At 38.6% G+C, this 22287-nt stretch overlaps 1 protein-coding gene across 1 annotated transcript in view; it reads right to left on the reverse strand.

The window, feature by feature from the left end:
- LOC104619767 (suppressor of tumorigenicity 7 protein homolog) overlaps positions 1–22287 on the reverse strand; it is a 57465-nt gene that overhangs the window by 31818 nt on the left and 3360 nt on the right. Inside the window, exons 4-6 of the mRNA XM_010285766.1 lie at positions 21065–21219; positions 17690–17787; positions 5774–5888 (exon numbers count right to left, since the gene is read on the reverse strand). Of these exons, the coding sequence (XP_010284068.1) occupies positions 5774–5888; positions 17690–17787; positions 21065–21219 (368 nt within the window). The remainder of the gene's footprint in view (positions 1–5773; positions 5889–17689; positions 17788–21064; positions 21220–22287) is intronic.

The following is a 22287-nucleotide window of genomic DNA, read 5'->3' on the forward strand; positions in this document are numbered from 1 at the left end:
CTTAAGCTGCTGCAATCAGTCACATTTCCAAATATGTAACCGAAAATATACCAACAAACTGGAAGAAGTTATGCAAAGAGGTAAAACAAAAAATGGTGGAATACAGGACACTTATTGTGATATGGCTTGGGGGTGAACCCCACTCTCATTTTCTCAGCCTGTCGGTAGACTCTAGTGTTTAAGTGATAGGTCAACACCTGCCCTGTCAGCACAGAACTCCCTCAGTTCTCTGCACCTGCAGGCTGGAGTGTCAACTCTTGCACAGGTGGTAGGAAAAATTGCTTATGGGAAAGATTGAAAGTGCTTTAGCAAATAAATATGTGCAGGCTGGATCAGTGATGACAGAAAAGAGATGCAGTCATCTATAAAGACACAAACATTAAGGAAGAAAGTTAATTAAGCTGATACAAATGGTTAAACGCAAGAGTTATGGGATGGAATTCAATAAAGGAAAGTACGAACTGAACATCAGGGGAAAAACACTTTGTCAGAAAGATCTAATATCCTGTAGCACTATCTCCCATGAGAATAGTAATTGCATTTTTCCACAAAATGTGGTAGAAAACATGCTGGAAGGAGCAAAAATATGAACACAATGATCTAACGCTTACTTTGTGCTTGCAAAACAAAGCAATTCCGATTCTCTGTACTTTTGACATTCTTCCTCGGTGGTGGGAGACACCCCAATCAAACACAAACACATATCCACTGTGTATGTTAAGGCCTTGATTTTGGTCCCCTGATAGGATGGGAAAAACATTTCAGCACAAACAAAAAGTGTTTATTTCTCCATGACCACAACTAAAACTTAAACTGTTCAGTTACGGAAAGATTTTGACGGTCACTGCTGGTTGTAAACACTTCATATGCAACTCTTGCTGAGATTAGTATCTCAGTGACCAGGCAGGTGTCAGCCCCTTTGATTTGACCAAGTTCAATCTTAAATGCATCTTGAGGGGAAGGAATCATTTCTCCTATAGGAGATTAGAAAGAGCAAGATTAGTACAATTAGTTTAGGCTTTTTGTGCCTTTACACAAGCAGGAGAAACAAAAAACCCCATGGAATCCTATGGCAGAAAAAGAGATCAGATGGTATGGACACAGAACTGATAGAGAGACCTAGCTGAAGTGACAAGCGATTTTGACATGGAGAAAAGAAACTCGTTTTTAAGAGCACAAGCTGAAAAAGATGTTAATGGGAAAAAGTCCAAACTATTCTTTTGACACTGCTGTTATACAAACTGGAGGTCTTACCTGATTTGCATCTCTCAGAGAAGGTAGACTAGGCATTGGTATTACCCTAGTTACAAGGAACTTTCTCTCTTTCAAAGAAACAAAAAGATTATAAAATATGTGCATGAGGTAATGGTTGCTTCCATACTGCCACTTCCTGCGTCTTTGACTCAGAAGAAAACCCTTTCTTGCACTTAGAACATCTACCCAGTTAGCTCTACCAGGTAGAACATCATCTCAAAAATACCAACATAATCATGGCAACTAATGAAACTAATGGAGTGGAACCGTGATCTCAAATATATACACATACAAAAACCCTGGAGACCATAGCTAATATAACTGAAGACTACATGCAATTGGTTCATCAGTCTGCAACTCTCTACAAAAAGAATGCTTTCCAGTTCAATGTCAGTAGAATTTACCCATTTCATAAGTCTGTAAGGACAATAAGAAACTGGACTGAGGGGGGCTGGAGAAAGAAAAGTAGCACTGAATAGGCTACATTTTAGAGAACTAATTTATATTAACTGTTTGGATTTCACTAAGCTGAAAGTATTCCAAGACAAAGAAGACCGTTTCTGAAGTGTTTCTTCAAAGGCCTGCATTTTGATTTGACACTAATTTAAGGTAGGATTCTTTGAAGCATGCCATTACCAAATAAAAAAAGTGTCATAGCCTAGAGCAGAATGAGACCTTTTTTATTTAAAAACCACTTTCCTTCTGTGTATCCTTTGGTCTAAATTATGTTTGCAAGTGAACTTGGAACACCAAGTAGAACTCTCGTCTACATGGTGACATGGTCTTTCCCCTTCTTTGCAAGGGAGTAAGTGAAAGAGAAATCTGTATAAGGTGTTCCTCCTGCAAACCAGAAGGCTTATAGTGTCACTGGAAAACACTGCCATTTTAAAAAAGGAAAGCAAGGGCAGGTTTAGGGAGGAACCACTGTATAACTATGACTAAATACATAGGCATCCATTCTTTTTAAATCTGACTTTTAATTGCCAGAAAGGTCCGAGTTTTCACACAGTGCCCAGGTTACCAGATAATAACAATCAAAGCAACTGGCTGCCCAGGGAAGTTAATAAATCATTTGCTCTAAGCATCACAGCAAGCATACCTACTCTACTGGAAAACAATCTGTTTAAAAAGCAAGGGAAGAGGAGCAGAGAAACTTTATCTACTATGAATACCAGAAGCTTATTCCATCAAGAACAGTCTCTTAAGCAGCCATAACTATTTCTGCTGTAAATAACATGGATGTGTGTTAAATCAGAGCCAAAAATCCTTACAGAATTCAACAGTATTTAGGTCATCTGCACTCTATTGACAGGCACTGAACTCTGAAACCATAATGATGTAGCTCAGCAACAGTGCATGCCTTCCCACTAATGAGGCCCTTTTTCCATGAATAATGAGTATGGACATCAGCTCTGTTGCCAGGTACATAATATAAACACAATTTAACACATGGCTTTTGGTAAAGCAGTGTGTCTGCTTGCAGAGGCTGAGGTTTTGCATAATGTGATCCAACTTTTTAGCCCAGGGTGGGGGCAGACTGCTCAAGGAAATAATTTGTTCATATGCTATCAAAATACAATAAATCAGGTTTGGTCTTAGTCAAAAAAAGGCAGTGCAGTGGGACCAACAGAAACTGCAGATAGGAAAGTATAAATGAGTTCATTGTTTTATATTCCAATAAATCTTACAACACATGAAGCTGATGAGTTCTAAAATGAGCTGAGACTCCCTGAGATGGGCCTTCAGAGACTCATGAACTATAAGGGTTATACTGGTTAAGCCTGTGTTTGCCGAGTCCTTGTGCACACCTAGTGTATACACACACCTTTGTTTATATATGGTAAAGCATGAGTTGAAACTGCATAGGTTCAAACAAAGTAAGAATAGTTTCATTTTGAAAAGCCTCATTTGTTACATTTACGACCCCAGTTTTGACTCTATGAGATGCTTTTGAGAAAATAAAATGCACTTTCAAGTTTTATCAACTTCCACGACACAAAGTGCCACCATGATATTGTTTAAAACTAGGGATCAGTGCTTTAATATGCAAAAGTAGAGCTTGCACAGGAGTTTAGTCTGAGATTTGGGAGGGCATGGCTTAATTCCATGTTCTGTCACAGTTCTGTGCCCTGCTATCTCCCAGGGCTATTATCTCATAACTACATTAAAGACTAGAAGATGCCAACATCCTGTGGTGCCTGGGGCATAAAAATGGGCATTTCTGTTTATTTGTTTCTTAACGTGCCAAAATAAAGTCCATGAGGATCTACACCTGTGTCACAGGCATTGCTGAAATATAGGGAACTACAAGACAGACTCTGATGTTACCACTTCAACTACAGATTTCTTCAACCAGACTAAGCACAACCAAGATCTCTCCCAGAGTCATTACTACTACTGGATGGCAGTACTCCAGGGTCTGGATGACATTTTGATCTCTGCTTAGAATGATTTGACTCCAGAAAGAGTTGAAAACATCCCAGGCTGGACTGGTAGCAGTGACTATCACTAATGCTGCCTGGAATCAGCTGTTTATTTATCTTTCATTAAATAACCTCTGCTCTGTCACAGTCTACTGCAGGCATCTGAAGTTTGGCAGGATAATAGTGTTAGTATCAAGCCAATGGTCTATTGTTAGCCTCATTAAAATTTATCTTAATTTCCTAAGTTATAAGAACTGCTAAAAGAAAGCAGTTAGCACATATTCAGTGGAAGCTTCTGCAATTTTTTTGGTTATACCCCAAAAAAATTCTTTGCTCATCAAGTACACACTTCTCTCTCAGTACTCCAATAAACTTATGCATCACCCCCCTGCAACTGTTCCATGTGATGATATGGGCCCAAGTACTGGGGATGACAGCGAGAAGCCTCTGTGTGGGCTCATACTGTTCTGCTTTTTGGCATCCAGGCAATGCAGCAGAGAATGTCAAATAAAGAGGACGTAGAAGCCACAGAGAAAAGGGTAGATGGAAAAGATGTCTGGTAAGACAGGAGTTGGGAAGTCAGTGAGGAGATGTATCATGACCATCACTGCCCTGAAGAGAAGATTGGGATAGATAGTTAGGAGAGGCAGAAGAATGGAATCGGGAATGAGCAGTACTGGCTGAATAAGAAGCTTTTGGTAGGAACTGGGAGCAACAGAAAGCTGGAGCAACAGAAATCTGAAACCAACCATGCAAAAGAGAAGTAAGAGACAATTCAGTACACAAACGGGACAGATCAGCTAAGGGCAGGGTGGAAAGGATGCAAAGTCCTTCAAAGAATCAAAGAGAATGAGTGGCCAAAGCACTGTAGATACAGGCTCCAGAGCCCATATTGGTAGACATTTATACAACAGTACCTCAAATGATGTCCATCTACCTTTTCAAAAACGTTGGAAATTACAAGCCTTAAAATCTCTGTTCAAAGAACACAGGAAAGGCTGTAAGAGCTAGTAATTAAGAACATTTTAAAGGCTACAAGTTCAACCTAGAGAAAAAGTTAAGAAACATCAAAATTAAGGCTGCCTGTTTCACTTAATTCAGCTTTTTAATTCATGTGACTTCTTATCTAATTTTTAGTTATATGATTACATGATGTTCCTTTCATAAACTCCCTTGCCATACTCCAGTGCATAGAATGAGACTTTTCTGAGGATGAATGAGGACTGTGTAGTAACACAACAGGAAACTGATGGCTGTAGGATTCCTGATTCACTTGTTGCAGAACTTGGAATGAGGATACTGAGTAAGCCAGGGACTGCAGGAAGAGAATGAAGAGTGGCGCTGTGCACATTCATGAATGCTGCTCAAGAGAACTGGATTGTGCTCCTCTTCCTGTCACAAAGTTTGTACACAATACAAGGAAAACCTATTTAACTTAAACTAGACAAAGTATGTCAGTTGGCATTTCTTACTCTGTCCTTCCTCTGAGAGCCTGGTGTCTTGAATTCAAGTTCAAAGGGCTAAAGCTGAAGTCAGCAGGAGCTGTGACTTGAACATAAAAGGTGATGTAATTCTGCATAAACCAATGCTTACTGAAAAATACTGAAAAATAATGTGACAAGTTCACCTAGTCTTCTGAGCTTTCCAAGTTTTCCCCACAAGACATGAAGTCTGCTACTCACTAGACTGTTGTGAAGTTAAATCAATTAATGTTTGTAAAGCACTTGTATGCTACTAAGTTAACATTCATAGAAAAGTCAACACGGGAACTGATAATCCTTTCTTCTGACAAGGTTTGAATAGCATGCAATAAAAAGTCTGCAGAACCTAAATAGTCGTTCTTTAAATATGAACAGAAAGCAAGAAAGCACTGAAGAGCTGCTAGTGAGTTCCATTACCCTGTACACTGAATTAAGCATGGGTTGGCAGAAAAAATGCACCATGTTTCATCTTTGGATTAAGGACTGTGTAAATGCATCTATGAAGCTTGTGCCAACCACCTTAATTATAGTGTTTCCTAAATTTTAAGAGTTTGACTTAGAAACGTTGCTTCTGTGTGTACCGTATAGAGAAAATATAAATATATATGAACTTACCATCATACTTTGCTAAGACTGCCTGGACATCCGCATATGCTTGCAGTTCCAACAAAGCCTCTAGCAGGTTTTCATGGATGTTGAACATGCTGAGCAGAGGAAACTCCTTCATCAACTAAAATCAATAACATATGAAAGGGTTAGATTATTAACATGGAAAAGGGTTTCTTGTTCAAAACGCATTGAAATAACCAACACCAAGTTAAAAACCCTCAATTCCTCTTGTTCTTGGCTCTTCCCCAGAGTTCACAATGATCTCAGAAATTTCTGAGCTCTTAATGGACACTGGGTCAGGTTTCTTGAAAAGACATGCTTTGCATAGGATGTAATTAGTCAAATCCAAGAGCACAGCTGCCTGAATACATAAGTCTCCTTCAATTAACAGGCTTCTTCAAAGTGAACAAGTTATCTTATTGTACTGGAAAAGAATCTTCAACAATGTAGCTCCTGCATATCAGTAGTAAGTAATCTAGCACCTCTCTGGTATATTAGTAGAAAAATCAGAAAATACATTGAAAAAAATCAGAATAAAATCAAATGAGAGAAGCTTACATATATGCAGTTATATTACCAAGTATGCGGTACTAGGATTTGTAATGGTGGATACTTTAGAACACAACTGCAATTGTGGCCAATATATAAAAAAAAGGCAGGAAGAATAGGAAGGTAAAGTTTATACAAATTAACACCATAACTAAAGAATCCATCTTGTATGACAAATGGAATTAAATATGTAGATAAATAATCTAATCCTTTTACATGTAAATGCCTTTACTTTACAAACTAACCCTTTGAGAGACCAGGAATTTTTGTTCTTAGACTTCCCTCAGTTTCAGTGCCTGCATAGATTCAAATGACTGAAGCTGATATTCTATTGCATCTTCTTTTTGAAGCCTCACTTATTAGAAGCATCCATGTTTTTTACTGCAGAATTGATTAAATTGCGTTTTTTATTGTGAGAGTGATTCTCTTAAAGAACTGAGTGTTAAAAGATCCTTGCCTCCTTCTGCCCTCTTTACAGTTGTTACACCTTAACTACTTACATGATGTACATTCAGCACAGAAAGGTCCCACACAGTGTAGAACTCGGACAGCTGATATTACTGCTGTTCTTCAGGAACTTGCAGGGGAACACTATCATTTCCAGTCTCTCTGAGATGGTTTACGAGAACAGAAATACTACAGCAAGCCAAGTAAAGAAAATTATTCAAGGTCAGCCTTGCTCAATTTGAAAATAGTAACCTAGACCCGAAAACTCTGTCACTTAATAAACCTACCTTTGAAGATACAAATAGAGAAACTGATGAGAACCAGCAAATCTTAATCTCACAAACAGGTAGCATAAACAAAAATAAGATAGGATTGAAACAAGAGGGGTGGAGATTGACCAAGAACTTTAGAAAATGAGAAACAGGTAATGCAATAGAGCTTCTTCACTCTGTTGAGACCTTAACAGGTAAACAGATGCAAAGCACAGAGAATTTCTTCCTTGTGTTAATCATCTGGCATAAACTAATCTAAGAACTATTCTGACCTTAAGGGACAAGTCTGTCTAAATTTGGTTATCTGGATAGTACTGACTTTGCTGCAGTTTGAGAATTGTTAAAATTTCAAAGGTAAGGATGGCACTGCTTTGTTTAACTGATTATATAAGTTTCTGGTGTGAATCATGATCACTGAGACAGCAGCTGAAAGAGCTGATCAAATTTTTGATACTAGTGGCATGGGGATGGCCATAAAACTCCTAGTTTCAATGGTAGGAGCTGAACCTGTGAAAAAGAACACAAACCAAATTGCATAGTTTGCAGGCTTTTCTCATTCTCCAGTGTTTGAAAAATAGACTACAGGCCTTCATGCTCATCTAGGTAAGTGGAAGGATTTGACAATAAAATAAAAAGTTTAAGTCATTGCTCATGAAGAAAAATAACTGCAGGTGAAAATTCACATAGTTAGATTTGTCAGTTAAGGATCCAGGATAAAGCCTACTTCTCTTCATTCTTGTCCTTACTCACTATTGCATTTTTAACAGAGGAAGCTACTATTTGGCAAGAAAAAGCATGACAGAATCTGGCCCTAAGTAAATAGTGATTTAAAGTTCAGAATTAACATATTGCAAAGTAAGGCCTCTAAGGGATTATGAAAGATTATCCCTGCTCATTGAGAATGAATAATAGCTGGCAGAATAACATTCCCTCCATCAGTGAAGAAAAGGGAAGAGCTGCAGATAGTTATAGCTGTACTGTGGCCAGTAAAAGCTCTTACTCTGGTTCTCAGTTTCTCACTGACATCACTCACTGATTATTTTTTTCTATTTTAATTAGGTTCATGTCAGAGTGACAAACCCTGCCTAACACAGCAGTAGAATGAAGGTCACTGTCTGTACTGCCAGGCCGCCAAACTGACAAGTGTTAATAAAGGTTTCATCTGGGAAAGGTCCAACGTTAAGAAGTTCAACCCCCTTGTAAGAAACTCAGTTGATACTGTAGCTACAAAAATAAAACACCTCTAAGTACCCACTTGGCTGTTGGAACATTGACTGTGCACAACCGACAGCACATTTGCTATTAAGAGAAGAAAAGAAAAGAGGACATGAACTCATTTTTCTGTCATCTCAGGATGTAGAGTATATAGATTTCACTGCAAATCATTTTCAGTCACAGTAAAAACTTGTTTTTTGAGAAACTTCCCAGAAAGTAAAACCACTTAGATGGAAGAATATTATGACAGGTCATCTTTTAGGCCTCATAGTGAAAGCAAATGCTGGGGAGGAAAAAAAACCCACCATAAAGGTTGCAACATAAGCCTGCTAGATGGTCAGGGCAGGCCAAATACTGCGTCATGCTGAGGAGCAATGGAGAGTGGACTGTGAGCCTGCTCCCCTTCCCAGCAGATGGAGAGAGAGGCTGGCTCACACCCCACACAGAGATGTAAAGACGGGCACGTTATTCCTGTACACGGGATGAAGAATGCACTCTTGAGTTCCCCAGACCCTTACAGCATCGAGCTCTAATCTGGACTCTAGCTTAAGAGGCACAGATCTCCCTTTGCACCCGAAGATTTATTTTCTGTTAAGTTACAGACTAACATTTGCCAAATTGTTTGGCTTATCAATTTTAATTCTCTTCACATCTTTACTGTAACCTGACAAATGCTTTCACTTCAGTGGCAAGCACTGCACTTACTTAAAGAAAAGCCAAAGGCTCTGTTATCGTCTTTCTCCACACCTTAAGATCTCAAGAGACAGTCATCAAATTCAGGACTCAAGATTTCTCACCAAAGCCGCTACAGCTTTTTACATAAACACTAGGTAGGACTAAAAGTTTCATTGTAAAATTCCAGTTAGTTGTTTCTCAGATGGTATGAAAGAGCTGTGCTCTACTGAGTGAAGCTTATTTTCATACTATATGAAAATAGACACCACACAGCTATGAATGCATTCATATATAATTCACAATTCATATACATATTCACTATATAGAGATGTTCAAACAGCTACTCAATATACCATACCAAATCTATGTTCACAAGGATTTTACTCTGAAATCAATGTTGGTCAAAATACTTTCTAGAAATAACATTCAGACCCGGGGTTGGGTTAGGTGATACTCTGTTCCAATTGCTCTGCATGTTTTGGGGGAAATAGATAGATGTGTAGAAAGTGGAACTGCTTTTCATTGAAAGACTCATTAGGTATACTGCAAATATACAGAAATGGTAGCTTTTGCAGTAATTTTTAATTTTTTTGGATAAATAGTATTTTGGGAGTATAACTTTGCAGAAAAATTCTGGAAATAAGTCTGACACAATCGGATACCTTATCACTAGTCCTAGGAGGGCTGTATTTCCAGACTCACCCCAATCCATATTGCAGGGTGTAGGTTCAACAATTTTGTGATGGATATGAAAACGTGATGATCACAAAAAATGCTTTATGGTACAAGGAAATCCACATCTGATTTATTGGATGAGGAGCAAGTTTTATCTCCCACAGAACAGTTTAATGAAGAGGGCTCCCTTCCCTAAGAATATTTCAGTCATCAGCATTTTCTCATTTAGATATAAATTTTGAAACATTTTCAAGGAATGTAGCTTTAACTGTTGCATCCGTTATTCTCCCTGTGATGACATTAACGTCATGCATCGATTAGCAGCGATACATTATTTGTGTAGAAGACAGCTTTAAGGTACAGTTTATGCCTACAACTAGACCATGGGACTCAAGGGAATACAGAAGTGGATAAATGAATGATCTTATATATAACCGGGTGTTGACACATTTATTCTCCATTTGCATTATGGCTGTATGCATGGTCACATATTTTACAGACACGGCATGCAATCATTCATTGCTGCTTATACTCATATTTTCTCAACAAACAAACAAAAACATTTTTAGGTCAATGTATTCAACTGCATGCATTCATAAATACGAAAACTGAATTCAGCTTAAAATGAAGAAACAAGAACAACAAGCAAACAAGAGAAATTCAATGCAAACAGTGAAACTGTTGCAACCTTAATTTCTAGTGTTATCTGTTCCCACAGTGGGTATCTGAAATGGTGAAATCTGTCTCCTAAAAGAGGAATGACTGAGATTGCCATCTTCCAGGTGCTACTGTCCACCACCATAGAAGAATCACACAATATGGATAGCACCGTTTTTTCACAAGCTCTTTGCATTAGCTGCTTTCTTATATATGACTTGCAATCTGTAAGAACTGTTAACTGATCAAGGTAGAAAAGGCAAAACTCCAAGCCATTTCTGAGTACAAAAACAGAAACCTCAATTTCCGTGGGCTTCATTGTCTGAGCTTTCAGATGTCTAAGCTCTGACTGAAGCTTACCCAGGGCTTGAGGCATTTGCAACATGTCACTCCACATTGATTCTCTGATGTCTACTAGATACACTAATGCTTAAGTTTTTTCTCCTGGCCAGCTCACCTGGCAAGGACAGAAGGGAAGAAACACTGTCAGCAGACTAAGGCTAGCACACCAAAAAGCTCTGTTAACAATGTCAGATGCTTAAAAATTAGGCTAAGTCCTGGTCCTAGAAGTGCAACTCATTCCAGCCTGGTCTCATTGTGAGTGGGATTCATGTGATGCAAACAGACACTCCCATAGCTCTCAAGAGTTGGAAAACGATCTGAAATACACTGGACCTACCTGAATTAAAGTTCTGCTTAATTACAGCAAAAGTAGGATTCTGTCATTTAATGCATTTCTCTATGTGCTACATTTCTTTTGGCAAATAATCACTGTTTTGTTTGGAAGCAGCTCTGCAGTTACTCCTTCACAGCTCAGAGAGGATAGAAGCTATGAAGCCAAATCTGCCAGACCCTATTCTTTTGGAGCTTGGAAACGATTAGCTGTAGGATCCACATATTTTCATCCATATGTGGAATTCAGGGAATTTGACAGGTCATCTAATGGCTGACCTTCAGAGTGTCAGAAAAGAGACCCAGATCCAGTTTACACTAACTGTGCGATGGCACAGGTATAAAATTTGCTGACATTCCATTTTTAATTTGGCAAATGTGAGTTTAGTCCTAGTGATCCATAATACTCACAGATAATATGACTTCTCTTCAATGTAGGATTAACAATGAGTCAATAAAGTGAAAAATACCTTAGCAAATATGTAAACTCTAAGGAAATATGCTAGAACATGCAGCCTTTATGTTCTCTCTTAATTGGAGGATTAAAGCCTTCAGAGTATAACTTGAATTCTTTAAGGAATGTAATTATGAAAATGTTGTTATTCAGACTGTGTTGTAAAAATGCACGTATTTCAGGAATAAAGAGAATTTTAAAGGCAGATGTGGCATGAAACCAGAAAAGCACAGGTTGCTGTTCCAGATGTACCTTTACTACTAAACAATCACATCACATAAAAGTAGTAACAATGATAAATTGTAATAATGTTTGTTACATCAAAGATTAGTAACTTTATAAAGCATGAAAATAAAATCATTACTCATAGCCCTCTTCAAAAACATTCTTTTATTTGCATGATCCCAAAGTACTCTTCATAGAAACTTTGCCATATTTTTAGAAGTAGATTTTTAAATGAAATTAAAGTGAGGAAATGAGCTAGTAGCTCAAAAGAGGGCTAGGAGATTCCAGAGAAATGGAAGAGCATAATTAAAGGAAAATACAAAGCCCCTGAACATGGAGTGATGCAGGAGGGCAGACAAAAAGCAGTCCAAGTTACCAGGGCTCCTACCAAGACTATGTGACTACATTCTAAGACTATATTCTGTCTTAATAAAGTCACAATGCTGGAAACCTGTAGTTTCTATGAGAAACATTATTATCACGTTTAGACAGTAGTCATCAGATCTTTAGGTTTTGAGGGTTTTGTGCAGGGTCACAGCCATGATGAAAAGTGAGGGGTCTGAGTCACGTGCAGGTAAAGGGAACGGATAAATACCATCAGGGGAATCACAGGAGCCTCCATTTTGTTTAAGAGCCCATGCAAAGAGAGATGTTCCAATCCACCCCTCCCACTTAGCCATAACATGTGAATGTGACAAAACAAACCACGTTTGAATATACAGGCATATGGAAATGTTAAAATCAGCATTTATCACTTGCTATTATTGCAACGCTTGTGTGTCAGAACAAGAATTAACTGAAGATACTACTCTGTGGTAGAGATTGGCAAATGTCACCATTCACAAGAGCAGCACTCTTCTAAAATTTATGAGGTAACTCTTGGTCTCGTTTAACTAAGAAGTACTTTTCCTTCAAATTTTAATAAATGGTACTTTAAATAACTGCTACAGATGTTAATAAAGCTAGAATCCCACTCAAGGCAGAGCAGCCTGCTTAGCCTGACCTGTGTAACACAAGCCAAAGAATCTGACTCGCTAATCCTTGCCTCAAGCACAGAAGTATTTGGGAGAAAGACAGTAGCTGCCAATGCAAGTAGCTGCAGAAGTTGTGGTGTTAAGTTGCTAGGGATCGTAACATCTTCACTAGCAATTAGTACTCTCTTTGTTTCACACAGCTTGATAAGTCAAGGTGCAGAACGATGTCCCAGCTACTTATTCCCACTACCCAAGAGCAAATCAGCAATGCACACAAGAATACAGAATTCAAAAGAATATTGAACAGAAAACCTAAAGCCCAGCAAAAGAGGTTGCCAAGAAAGTATGATAGATTTGCAGAACCGTTACAGCAGCAAAAATCACTAACACCGCTAGTCATAAAAAGATAAAAACCCAACCTACCCGTATCATTAAAATTTATTTAGTATGGTTGAGTACCCTTTTGAAGCCTTCAAATGACATAACCTCTTAAACCATTTTAATGATCTGGGCAGCCTGAATGTTTAAACAACATACCATGCAGCCCATTGATAAGCATGCAGCACGCTTAACAATACAAGTTGCTTAGGTACTGACAATTCCTTAGTGTCTCCTGTGGCATAAAATATGCATTTAGAGACTTCAGGTGAGCACTGAGATGAACACATAAACATCTAACTGAAATATCCTCAGCAAGGTTCTTGGAGCTAGGTACATAGAAGTAGACTTCTGCGTCCTTTACTGTGATCTGAAGAGTAATTTCTCAGCAGATATGACTGATCCCAGAAATTAAATGTACTCTTCTGACCCTTAAAAAGTGTTTTGGTTTCTATCCTTCTCCAGATCTGAAGAAAGACCTGAAGAGTCTCTTCTCTCCCTAAACCTCACTTGTTGCTAAGCAAAGCTGCAAAGCACGGGGCAAGTTGCAATTCCACTGTGTCTCAAACATATACTTGTTAAGACTACAAAGCAGTCTTCAGGGGAGCGTAGGGCCACAGAGTAGGAGATAAAGACACTCTAGAATAAGTTTCTTTCATCTTCTCTCTGAAAGAGGAAGCAATTAAGAGCTTCTGTACACTTTGTCCGCTAGCACACCTTCTGCCTGCCACTCTTCTCTTTCCTAAACATACATCATCCTTCAATGAAAGCTTGCTCCACAGTCCAAATGTTCTCCAGAACAATCACAAGAAGCTCAAATTAATGTGACAATTCACTTTCTTGCACGGTACATTTTCATCTGAACACTCCAATGACCCAGTCAAAGGAAATACTGTGTCAGTATGCCCTTGAATTCAGTAGTGCAGACAGTCACTGATCCAGTCACCTGCAAAGTACAGAAAGAAGTGTCTCTGCATACCCTCCACATCCTCTCTGTTTTTAATAATGAAAAACAGGAAACACAAACCCAGCACACTTCTGTTTTCTTCCATTGTAATGGTGAGGGAATTGGCAAAGAGCAGAGAGAGAGAGCAGCTGGTACAAAAGGTATCGCTTGCTCATCAGCATGTAGCTACTAGGCTTGCAACATTGTCCACTATAAAGATGATTGTCCCCAAAATCCCAAAACGAAGGGATACTGAAGATTCCCCACAGCCACCACTTAGGAACTTTCACCTCTGCACGTATCAGATTTTCCAACATCATTTAGAACACGCTAGTTTAAATCCTCCTAACAGAATCAGCACAACAAATAAAGCAACCAGCACTGTAGACTTTCTCCTCAGGGACAGTAAGAGAGATCTAGTTCCCTCACAGACTGTATCATTCTCTGTATAAACAGGAATGAAACTGGAATAACTCCATTGACTAGACTGGAGTTATTCCAACAATACACTAATCAAAATGAGATCACAAGTTAACTCAATATATACAAATAGTGACAGCTGCTGGTTTCTATAGCAAAATATAGTAAACAATTATCATCAGAAATACAATCAAAAGCAACACCTATGTATGATTCAATTACGTGCTTCCATGAAAATTACAGGTTTGTATTTCTCATTAATTCAACTCAACTAAATGAATGACATCCAAGCAGCAAAGCCAGCAACAAAATACCATCTCAAAATCAATCACAGAAGCAACAGAAATTCCTACCCATTTTTTAAATTAAAAAACTCTGTTTCTAAAGTTTTAAAACAACTGGATTTAAATATCTCCAATATAATATTAGAGAATATGATTTTCCTATCAGCAGTGTATATAACCATAACATTAAAATCTTAAGTCACCAACAACTCATTTTCTTTCCACTGAGGTGTTTTAAGCAGGATCTCAGACTTTTCTTACATAAAATTCAAGTAAGACAATCTAATCCATCAATAATGTCCTCAAGATGGCCTCATACATGCAATGAATTAAACACTCTCAAATATTTTATTTTTTCAAAGTGGCAAAGACTCACTACATCCCAATCATATTTCCCAGATGGTGTCATGAACCTCTTAACACTTCATTTCCATCATGTTCCATGTCTTGAGAAATCTGTTTTCAATCCTTCAAACACAAACAGGGCCTCCGCCCTCCATCCCCTGATGCTCGATTCAGCAGTCCCCAGCCAACATTTTCTTCATATTCTTCTTAGGGCGAATAAATTCATCTCCTCCCTCATCAATCACACAGAAACCTTCAATGACACATTCACGTTCTTCAAACTTCTTCATAAGTATATTATTTATGTCTTCTAAGTATATTATTTAGGTCTTCTATGAAGAAATGGAAGATATGCATTCATGAGAAATAAGTAGCTCCAAGTTAGTCTAAGAAAAGCATCAGCAAAGCTGACTTGACCCTACTCTTGCTCCCAGTGTACTGGAGTTGTGACCTAGAGATACTGCTGCTTTTATATTTCATCTAGGGACCTGCTAATTCTCAGCTCTGCTCGCTCACCATGAAGAGCTCTAGAGGCATCTAAATTCAGTTCTGAGGATTTGGCTCAGTGTCTGTATGTGGAAAAATACACAATGCATTGATCTGAGTTGAAGCTCTAGAAGCTGAAATTCTATCTTTATACCTCCTTTGCCTTGCATCCAGTCCTTTCATTTTAGCAAAACATTCCTATGTTTTGGAGAGTGTTTTCTATCCTTCAAGTGTCTAACAAACGTTGCCTTTGGGTCTCCCTGTCATTGCTGCCTTTCAAGATCCACATTGTACTTAACTTCAACAACACACATTTTTTTCTCTAGTGACAGAATAAGCCATTCATTATAATCAAAGCATTCTGGGTCTCACTTTGCATAAGAAACCTAGGACTACATAGATCACCCAAGTCCCTGAATCCAGTGCTCTGCATACACAATTAACCATACGTATTGACATCAGCAGAAGGCGGCTTCACAGAGTATCTGTTCCACATAGCCCTATCTACAAATCTCAAAACACATTCAGCAGCCCATAGTAAGCTCCAGAAGTTGCCATAATTATGATGTGTGACATTTGAATGTGAAATTCAAAATTTTATCCTTCTTGCATATTAATGCCAGAACTTAGAATTCCAGTGTTTGTCCCCAAACATTTCAGTATTTGTCCCCGAGTGCCTGTGTAACAAAATTCATAAAGAATCAGTGGAGGTGACTGGACTGAAAATAACATTTTTGAAATCAACACTCTCCCAGCTAACCACAAGACTGCAAAACCAGGTCTTTCTTCCTCGTTCCTCTTTCTCACACTCCTAGCTGTACAACGGCTGGGTTTTTGACAAGTTCTTTTTCAACACCTCTGTCTGGGAGCCTAGTGATTCTGTGGAGTGAGAGCTGTGTGCATGAAAAACCCCAGCTAGAGACAGGAAACAAAGTTAACTCACCACTTGCCATCTGGTAGATTATTTAGGACGAGGATCTGTAGTATTACAATGAATTCTGCTCAATGCTTTCAAAAAATACCCATGCGTGCCCTAGTTCCAGGAGAAGATGCTGGGTGCTGGATTCCAAGCTGGCAGACATACTTGCCATACTGCCATTGATGCAAGTGCCTAAGCTCCAGAGAAAAGTCACTTGCCTTTTTCCATTAAAATTCCCACTGACTTGTGGTGAGAATTTCCCTTTTCACTAGGCAGGTTTTGGGACCATTCATCCGAGCTACCTAAAGCACACTACAGATGCTTCATTCTGGTCTGGGATTCCATTTTGTGCATTTAAAATCTAGGTCCTTCAGCTTAACTTGCAGAAGTCAACATCTTGCTGGATTCACCTCTACCTTACATTTGGGGAGCTGGAAAATGAAGTGTAAGAAAGGAGAACACAGGAAACTGGTAAACAGTTCTACCATCATCTGCCCAGAGCTCTAGGGCTCCATTCTTCCTTCTGTCACAGACTTGCTACCTTACTCACGTCCTCAAAAGAACTGTGTTCCTCATCTGTATCCAGGGGATCTCACTTGAAGAAATGCTAGGCCTTCACAGCTATCTCTAAACTCGAGCATTTTACATACTTGAAACATATACAGTGCCTTATGTGGACAGCTGCCCCTCCTGCCATCCCCAAAGTATCAGGGGGAATGTTTCAAATTTGTTGATGTTTCAGGTTTGTAGCTTTGTAGCTTACTGACTTATGACTACCATTGGTAGCTCCCCTGCCTACAAAACAGGGATATAATCATCCCCCATCTCAGAGGGAAATCAGTTTATTATAGATTCATTACTTGTTTTTGACTTCTCAAAAATAGGTTTTGCATGAATAAATAACACTGTCTTCAGGTCTGAATAGTGTGACATAAACAATGCACAGAGCCAAACTGCAGCTTTGCAAGGAGGAAACAATACTTAAGACCTGTTCATTAAGCTGGCAGCATTCATTACGTGCTTCAGAAAAAATGTTATGTAACTTCATAATCAAGTAATTAAAGACTGCACTACACTGCATATGTACCAGGATGGGAAATTCAGTCTGTGTGGGCAACCGTCTGTCTGGTATTTTATGACTTCATAGTGTTGCTTTCGCAATGTTACAAATGACCTCTTAAGTACATAATCTTTATGTACATTACACATATAAAATGACTATCAGCAGTGCTGCATGCAGCAGAAATGGATGCTAACTTGTAAGCAAATGCGTACCATTTCTATGCTACTATTATCTAAGTATCACATGCGAAACAAATCCAAACTCACATCTCTCATCATTTTCACTGCTTCCCTGGTCCTTCCCAGCTTTCTTGCACACATTGCCAGCCTCCTCTTAATATAAACTAACACATTGGTGTCCCTTCCTGTATAAGAGGAAAAAGAAACAGCATTAAGATAAAAAAGATAGAACACAGGTTCATTTAATATTCCAACACAAAAAGAAACACACTTTTCTTGCCATTTTTTCTTATTCTTTATCATCAATGCTTTCACAGTAATTTTAATAAAAAATTGCCAAATTCTGATGGTTTAGATGTGGCATAGCATCACTGAAACCAGTGAAATTACCCCAGGTATACAGTGGTATCAATAAGGACCCATGGGTTGGCCTCACACCTGAGAAATATAAGCAGATCTGCAGGCACAGAGAATGCTATAGGGTACAGACCATCAAGTAACCAAGTGAGGCAAGAAGAATCCCTGTGAAGTTAACACAGCACAAAACTCTGTGGTCACACACACAACATTAAATTAATTACCAATTCACATATATGGTTAAGACAAGAGCGTTCATGAAAATGCGTGTTATATCCTGCCCTTTTTGTAAATTAGGATGTACATGCTTGTTAACAGGAGATGTAGCAAAACAAATCCTCATCCTCTAACAGTCTCTTTCCTTAATGTTTACAGGAAAAGTAGTATACCCTGTGAACTTTTAGTTTACAGAGCCTTTACTTGTTATCCAATTATCATTTTCAAATTCCTCACACTGCTAATTATGGATGGCAAATTAATACATTTCAGATATGAGAGTCCTAGGTGCTGGAAGATGCCCTAACAGCAAAGATGACAGAAACTAAATAACTGCAGTAATTATTCTCTTGGAGAATTCTTATTTGTTTCATTTCTCATTCTCTTCCCTATAACTCCAGTGTGAACTTCTAATGTAACGTGTGGACAGCTAATCATCTAAAAAATTACCATATTGTGAAAATACAAAACACCTGCTACAAATTATCTTTGTGTATAGTATGCAGTCTGTAAAGATTTTAGTCTGTTCCTAACATTTTCAAGTCTTTCATAATAAGAACAAGATGTGCACTGAAAACATTCCAAGTACCTACAAATTGTTTTAAAGCTGTCATTATGATTTTCAGATAGATTAAGCAGCAGGTTGAAAGGTCTGACTTTAGAAGAAAAAAATAAGAAAGGGAGGGAAGGAATTTCTTTAGCTGTATTTCATATTACGTAATTCCTTATCTCTGTATGGATTCCTATATATTTAATAAACAATTTATTAGTCACATCTGACATAAATGACATAAACATGACAACATGTTTACGTACTGTAACTAAGACGTAAACATTTCAGGCCAAGCTCCTTTTCAGTCATTTTCAGAAGGAATGGTCAAAAGGCATTTACTTACTCTGAAATTGAGATAACCTTTCAGGCCAAAATTTTCTGAGGTGACTAATGATTTGAGGTGACTGACATGAGCCACCTTAAAAAGAAGACTGCCTGCACTTTCTATAAACTAGCATCTTTTGAAAGAGGTTAAGTGGGGTACTTGAAGTCATTATTTACTCTTAAAATTCACGGTCTAACATGAAATACTGTATGAAGGGGATGAAACACATGAATAAGCAGAAAGATAGAGCAATATGCTGTTGTTTAAGAAAATACATAGTGTTTTTCACCTGTAAAAGATGAAATGTCAACTTTTATCTCAAAGTCAACTTCAAGGACCAGAAATGGAATAACAGACATCTCAGAACCATGGTGTAACTGCAACACATCTGTCCATGGTCCTTCCTCTCTAAAGAGAGCTGAGCTCTCCACCTCTGTAAACCATGCAGAAGTCCAGCATATAATCAAGAGAATCCTACTTGAAGCCCCTGTGTCCAAGGCACCATCTGAGGCTGCAACTTCTGTAGCATCTGTGGGTGCATACTGACATTATCAAGGGGAGGCTGGGTAGTATAGAGAAGTGTGATGACCTAGGCCCTCCTGAAGCCCCCCCTCTGAAGCCGCAACCAGACCTGGTAGTCACTTTTCAGCTGCTCCTGCTCTGTGGCAACGCACTTATTTTGCGATTCAGCTGGTTGCTTACTCTGCTGTAATACTGAAGCTTCAGGGTGTTAAATTTCATGATGACAGTAGCCATCTAGCATCCACAGGTTACAAAAATACCATACTTATACTTGCCTGCACAAACTTAACCAGGTTGTCTTGGACATAATGATCATGACAGTGTTTAATTAGCCTTATTGTATATTTTTCATAGAATCGCTGTCATTTTCTGCACTCAGGATGGATTGAGTGCACAAATTAAGGTTTCACAGACAACCACAAGCCTGCTAGAGCCTGAAAATTGCTTCAAGGGCTCAGCTGCTCTCTATTTTTTCTCCAAAAATAAGCAAATCATCCTAAATATCATTTTATAACCAACAAATGTTTAAAATATTATCCCCAAGCTTTATAAAACCTCAGGTTTTCAGGTTTAGACTTGTGTACACTTTTGAAACCAGAGATCACAGACAATTTCACTATGTACAACCTTTATCAGCAATCTTCAAATTATGTGAGATAGCCAGAGGCTGTGAATTCAGGTCCTGAGAAACCTGAAGATGTCCAAAGTATGTTAGTGCTTGTACTCATGTAATTGGTATTATTTTTGCCTGAGGTAGCCGTTGTAGACTAGAAATAACCTAGACTTTGCTTTATTTATCCTTTTGTTCATTTACTGGCAGTGAGCCCTCATGTATTTTCTTAGGTTTAAGAAACATCACAGCAGCTAAATCTGCTTATGCGAAATAAAAAAAAAAATCTAGGCTTTCAATTAGAGTACTGTATTATTCCAGTTGTTAATTTTTATGTTTCTGTGACCTTTCTCAATGTATGCAACTAACATTTCAAATGTCACACTGGTTAACGGATCTCATTAACTTGTATACAGAACAATGTTGTATATGTATTTACTCTCACAGCTGATGGAAAAAAGCTGGCAAAATATCACTTCACTCCCATTTCCATCATTCTTTATGCCTTTTCACAACATGAGCCCGTGTTTTCAAAATGGCTAAAGGCACTTCAGCGCAACTTCCTAAAAGAGTGTCCAGCATTTTCTGAGTATCAGATCTCTTTTGGCTCTGCTATCTTTTCTTTTCTGCTAAGTACATGCTACAATATTTTCTGCCACAACAAAGAAAAGGTGCATCTGTAATCTGAGTGTTGCTAGCCCAGCAACAGAATCAAGCAAAAACACTGAAACAGAATAGTCTGGCTTTACAGCCATATTCCAGACAATGTTAAATACTGAGTACATCATTCTGAGAGGGAAAAAAACCCACCCAAAACCCAAAGAACTCTCCAGAACCCATCTCCCTTTAGAAATGGCTATTCCCTCCAAAGACACTTACGGTGCTGGGCTTCATACTGGGCACCATGGTGCTGTAACTGCTGACTGCGCCTGTAACAGCCCTCTCCAGCTTTCAGAGCTTGCTTGAACAGCTTCTCTGCTTCTACAATTGTTGTCGCTTCCTCTTCAGCCAAGAGAATATAGGCAGTAGCACACCTGCAAAAATATCAGAGGAAAAATGAGAAAGTTGCATGAAGTAAAAGCTGTACAAAGACATGCAGACTGGCAAAGATATACAAATACAGAAGCAATATAGTTTTCCCTGGGCATCTTTCTGATGAACTACTCTGATGAATAAATATTCTGGCAACCAGATCATGACTCTTGTGTGTAGGTACTGCATCACTCAGCCACTTGAGTAAACCTATTGACAACTGCCTCAGAAAGTAAAGCACTGTCTCATTAAGCAATTGTGGCCTACATCAGTGAGCCACACTCCTTTTGGAAACCAAGACTAGTTTTATGCACTATTGTTTTAACACAAAATGTCTCCATTACTATAATGGTATGAAAAGAATCAATAGACCTGTAAGACCTGTCATATGCAAAGAACAAGTTATAACTGTAATTGTAAAGATTAAAAAAAAAAACAAACAAAAACCACAAACAAACAGGAAAGCAGCTTTAGGAATACACAGAAAGGTGAAATTTCTTTTTCACAGAAAGGTGAAATGTGTGGTGGGAGTCACCTCATCCAGCTTTTAGCTGTCTTAGGAATACACAAATTTCTTTTTCACAGAAAGGTGAAATGTGCGGTGGGAGTCACCTCATCCAGCTTTTAGCTGTCCAATTTAGATCTCTTAACTATCTGTGCTCCTCCACCTCCATCAAGGAGCATCTTCACAAAGCCATTCATTTCACATGTTTAAACATCTATCTAAGAACAGGATGAATTGCTGAATGGGGGTGTCGCTCTCATTGGCTATAGAGGGAGCCCAGGCAACTACTTTAAACTCGATGGCCACATTTTTAGCAGCTGAAGTTAGGTGGGATATAGCCTGTTGACTTCTTTCTGATACAAAGCACATTGCTGGTAAGATTCTTCCTTATACAGAAATAGAATCAGGCTGCCGCTGCCTTTAGTTGCATTTCACAAAGAGTCAAGAGCTGAGGAGCAGGTAACAACAGGTCTGGGTGAAAACAAGATTCCAAGCACGAGTACTTGCTGTGGGCCACCCAGTTGGAAAGCAGCTTGGCAGAAAAGGACTTGGGGATCCTGGTGAA

Source organism: Phaethon lepturus, unplaced genomic scaffold, assembly GCF_000687285.1.
Source record: "Phaethon lepturus isolate BGI_N335 unplaced genomic scaffold, ASM68728v1 scaffold5694, whole genome shotgun sequence".
In the NCBI taxonomy this organism is placed as follows: domain Eukaryota; kingdom Metazoa; phylum Chordata; class Aves; order Phaethontiformes; family Phaethontidae; genus Phaethon; species Phaethon lepturus.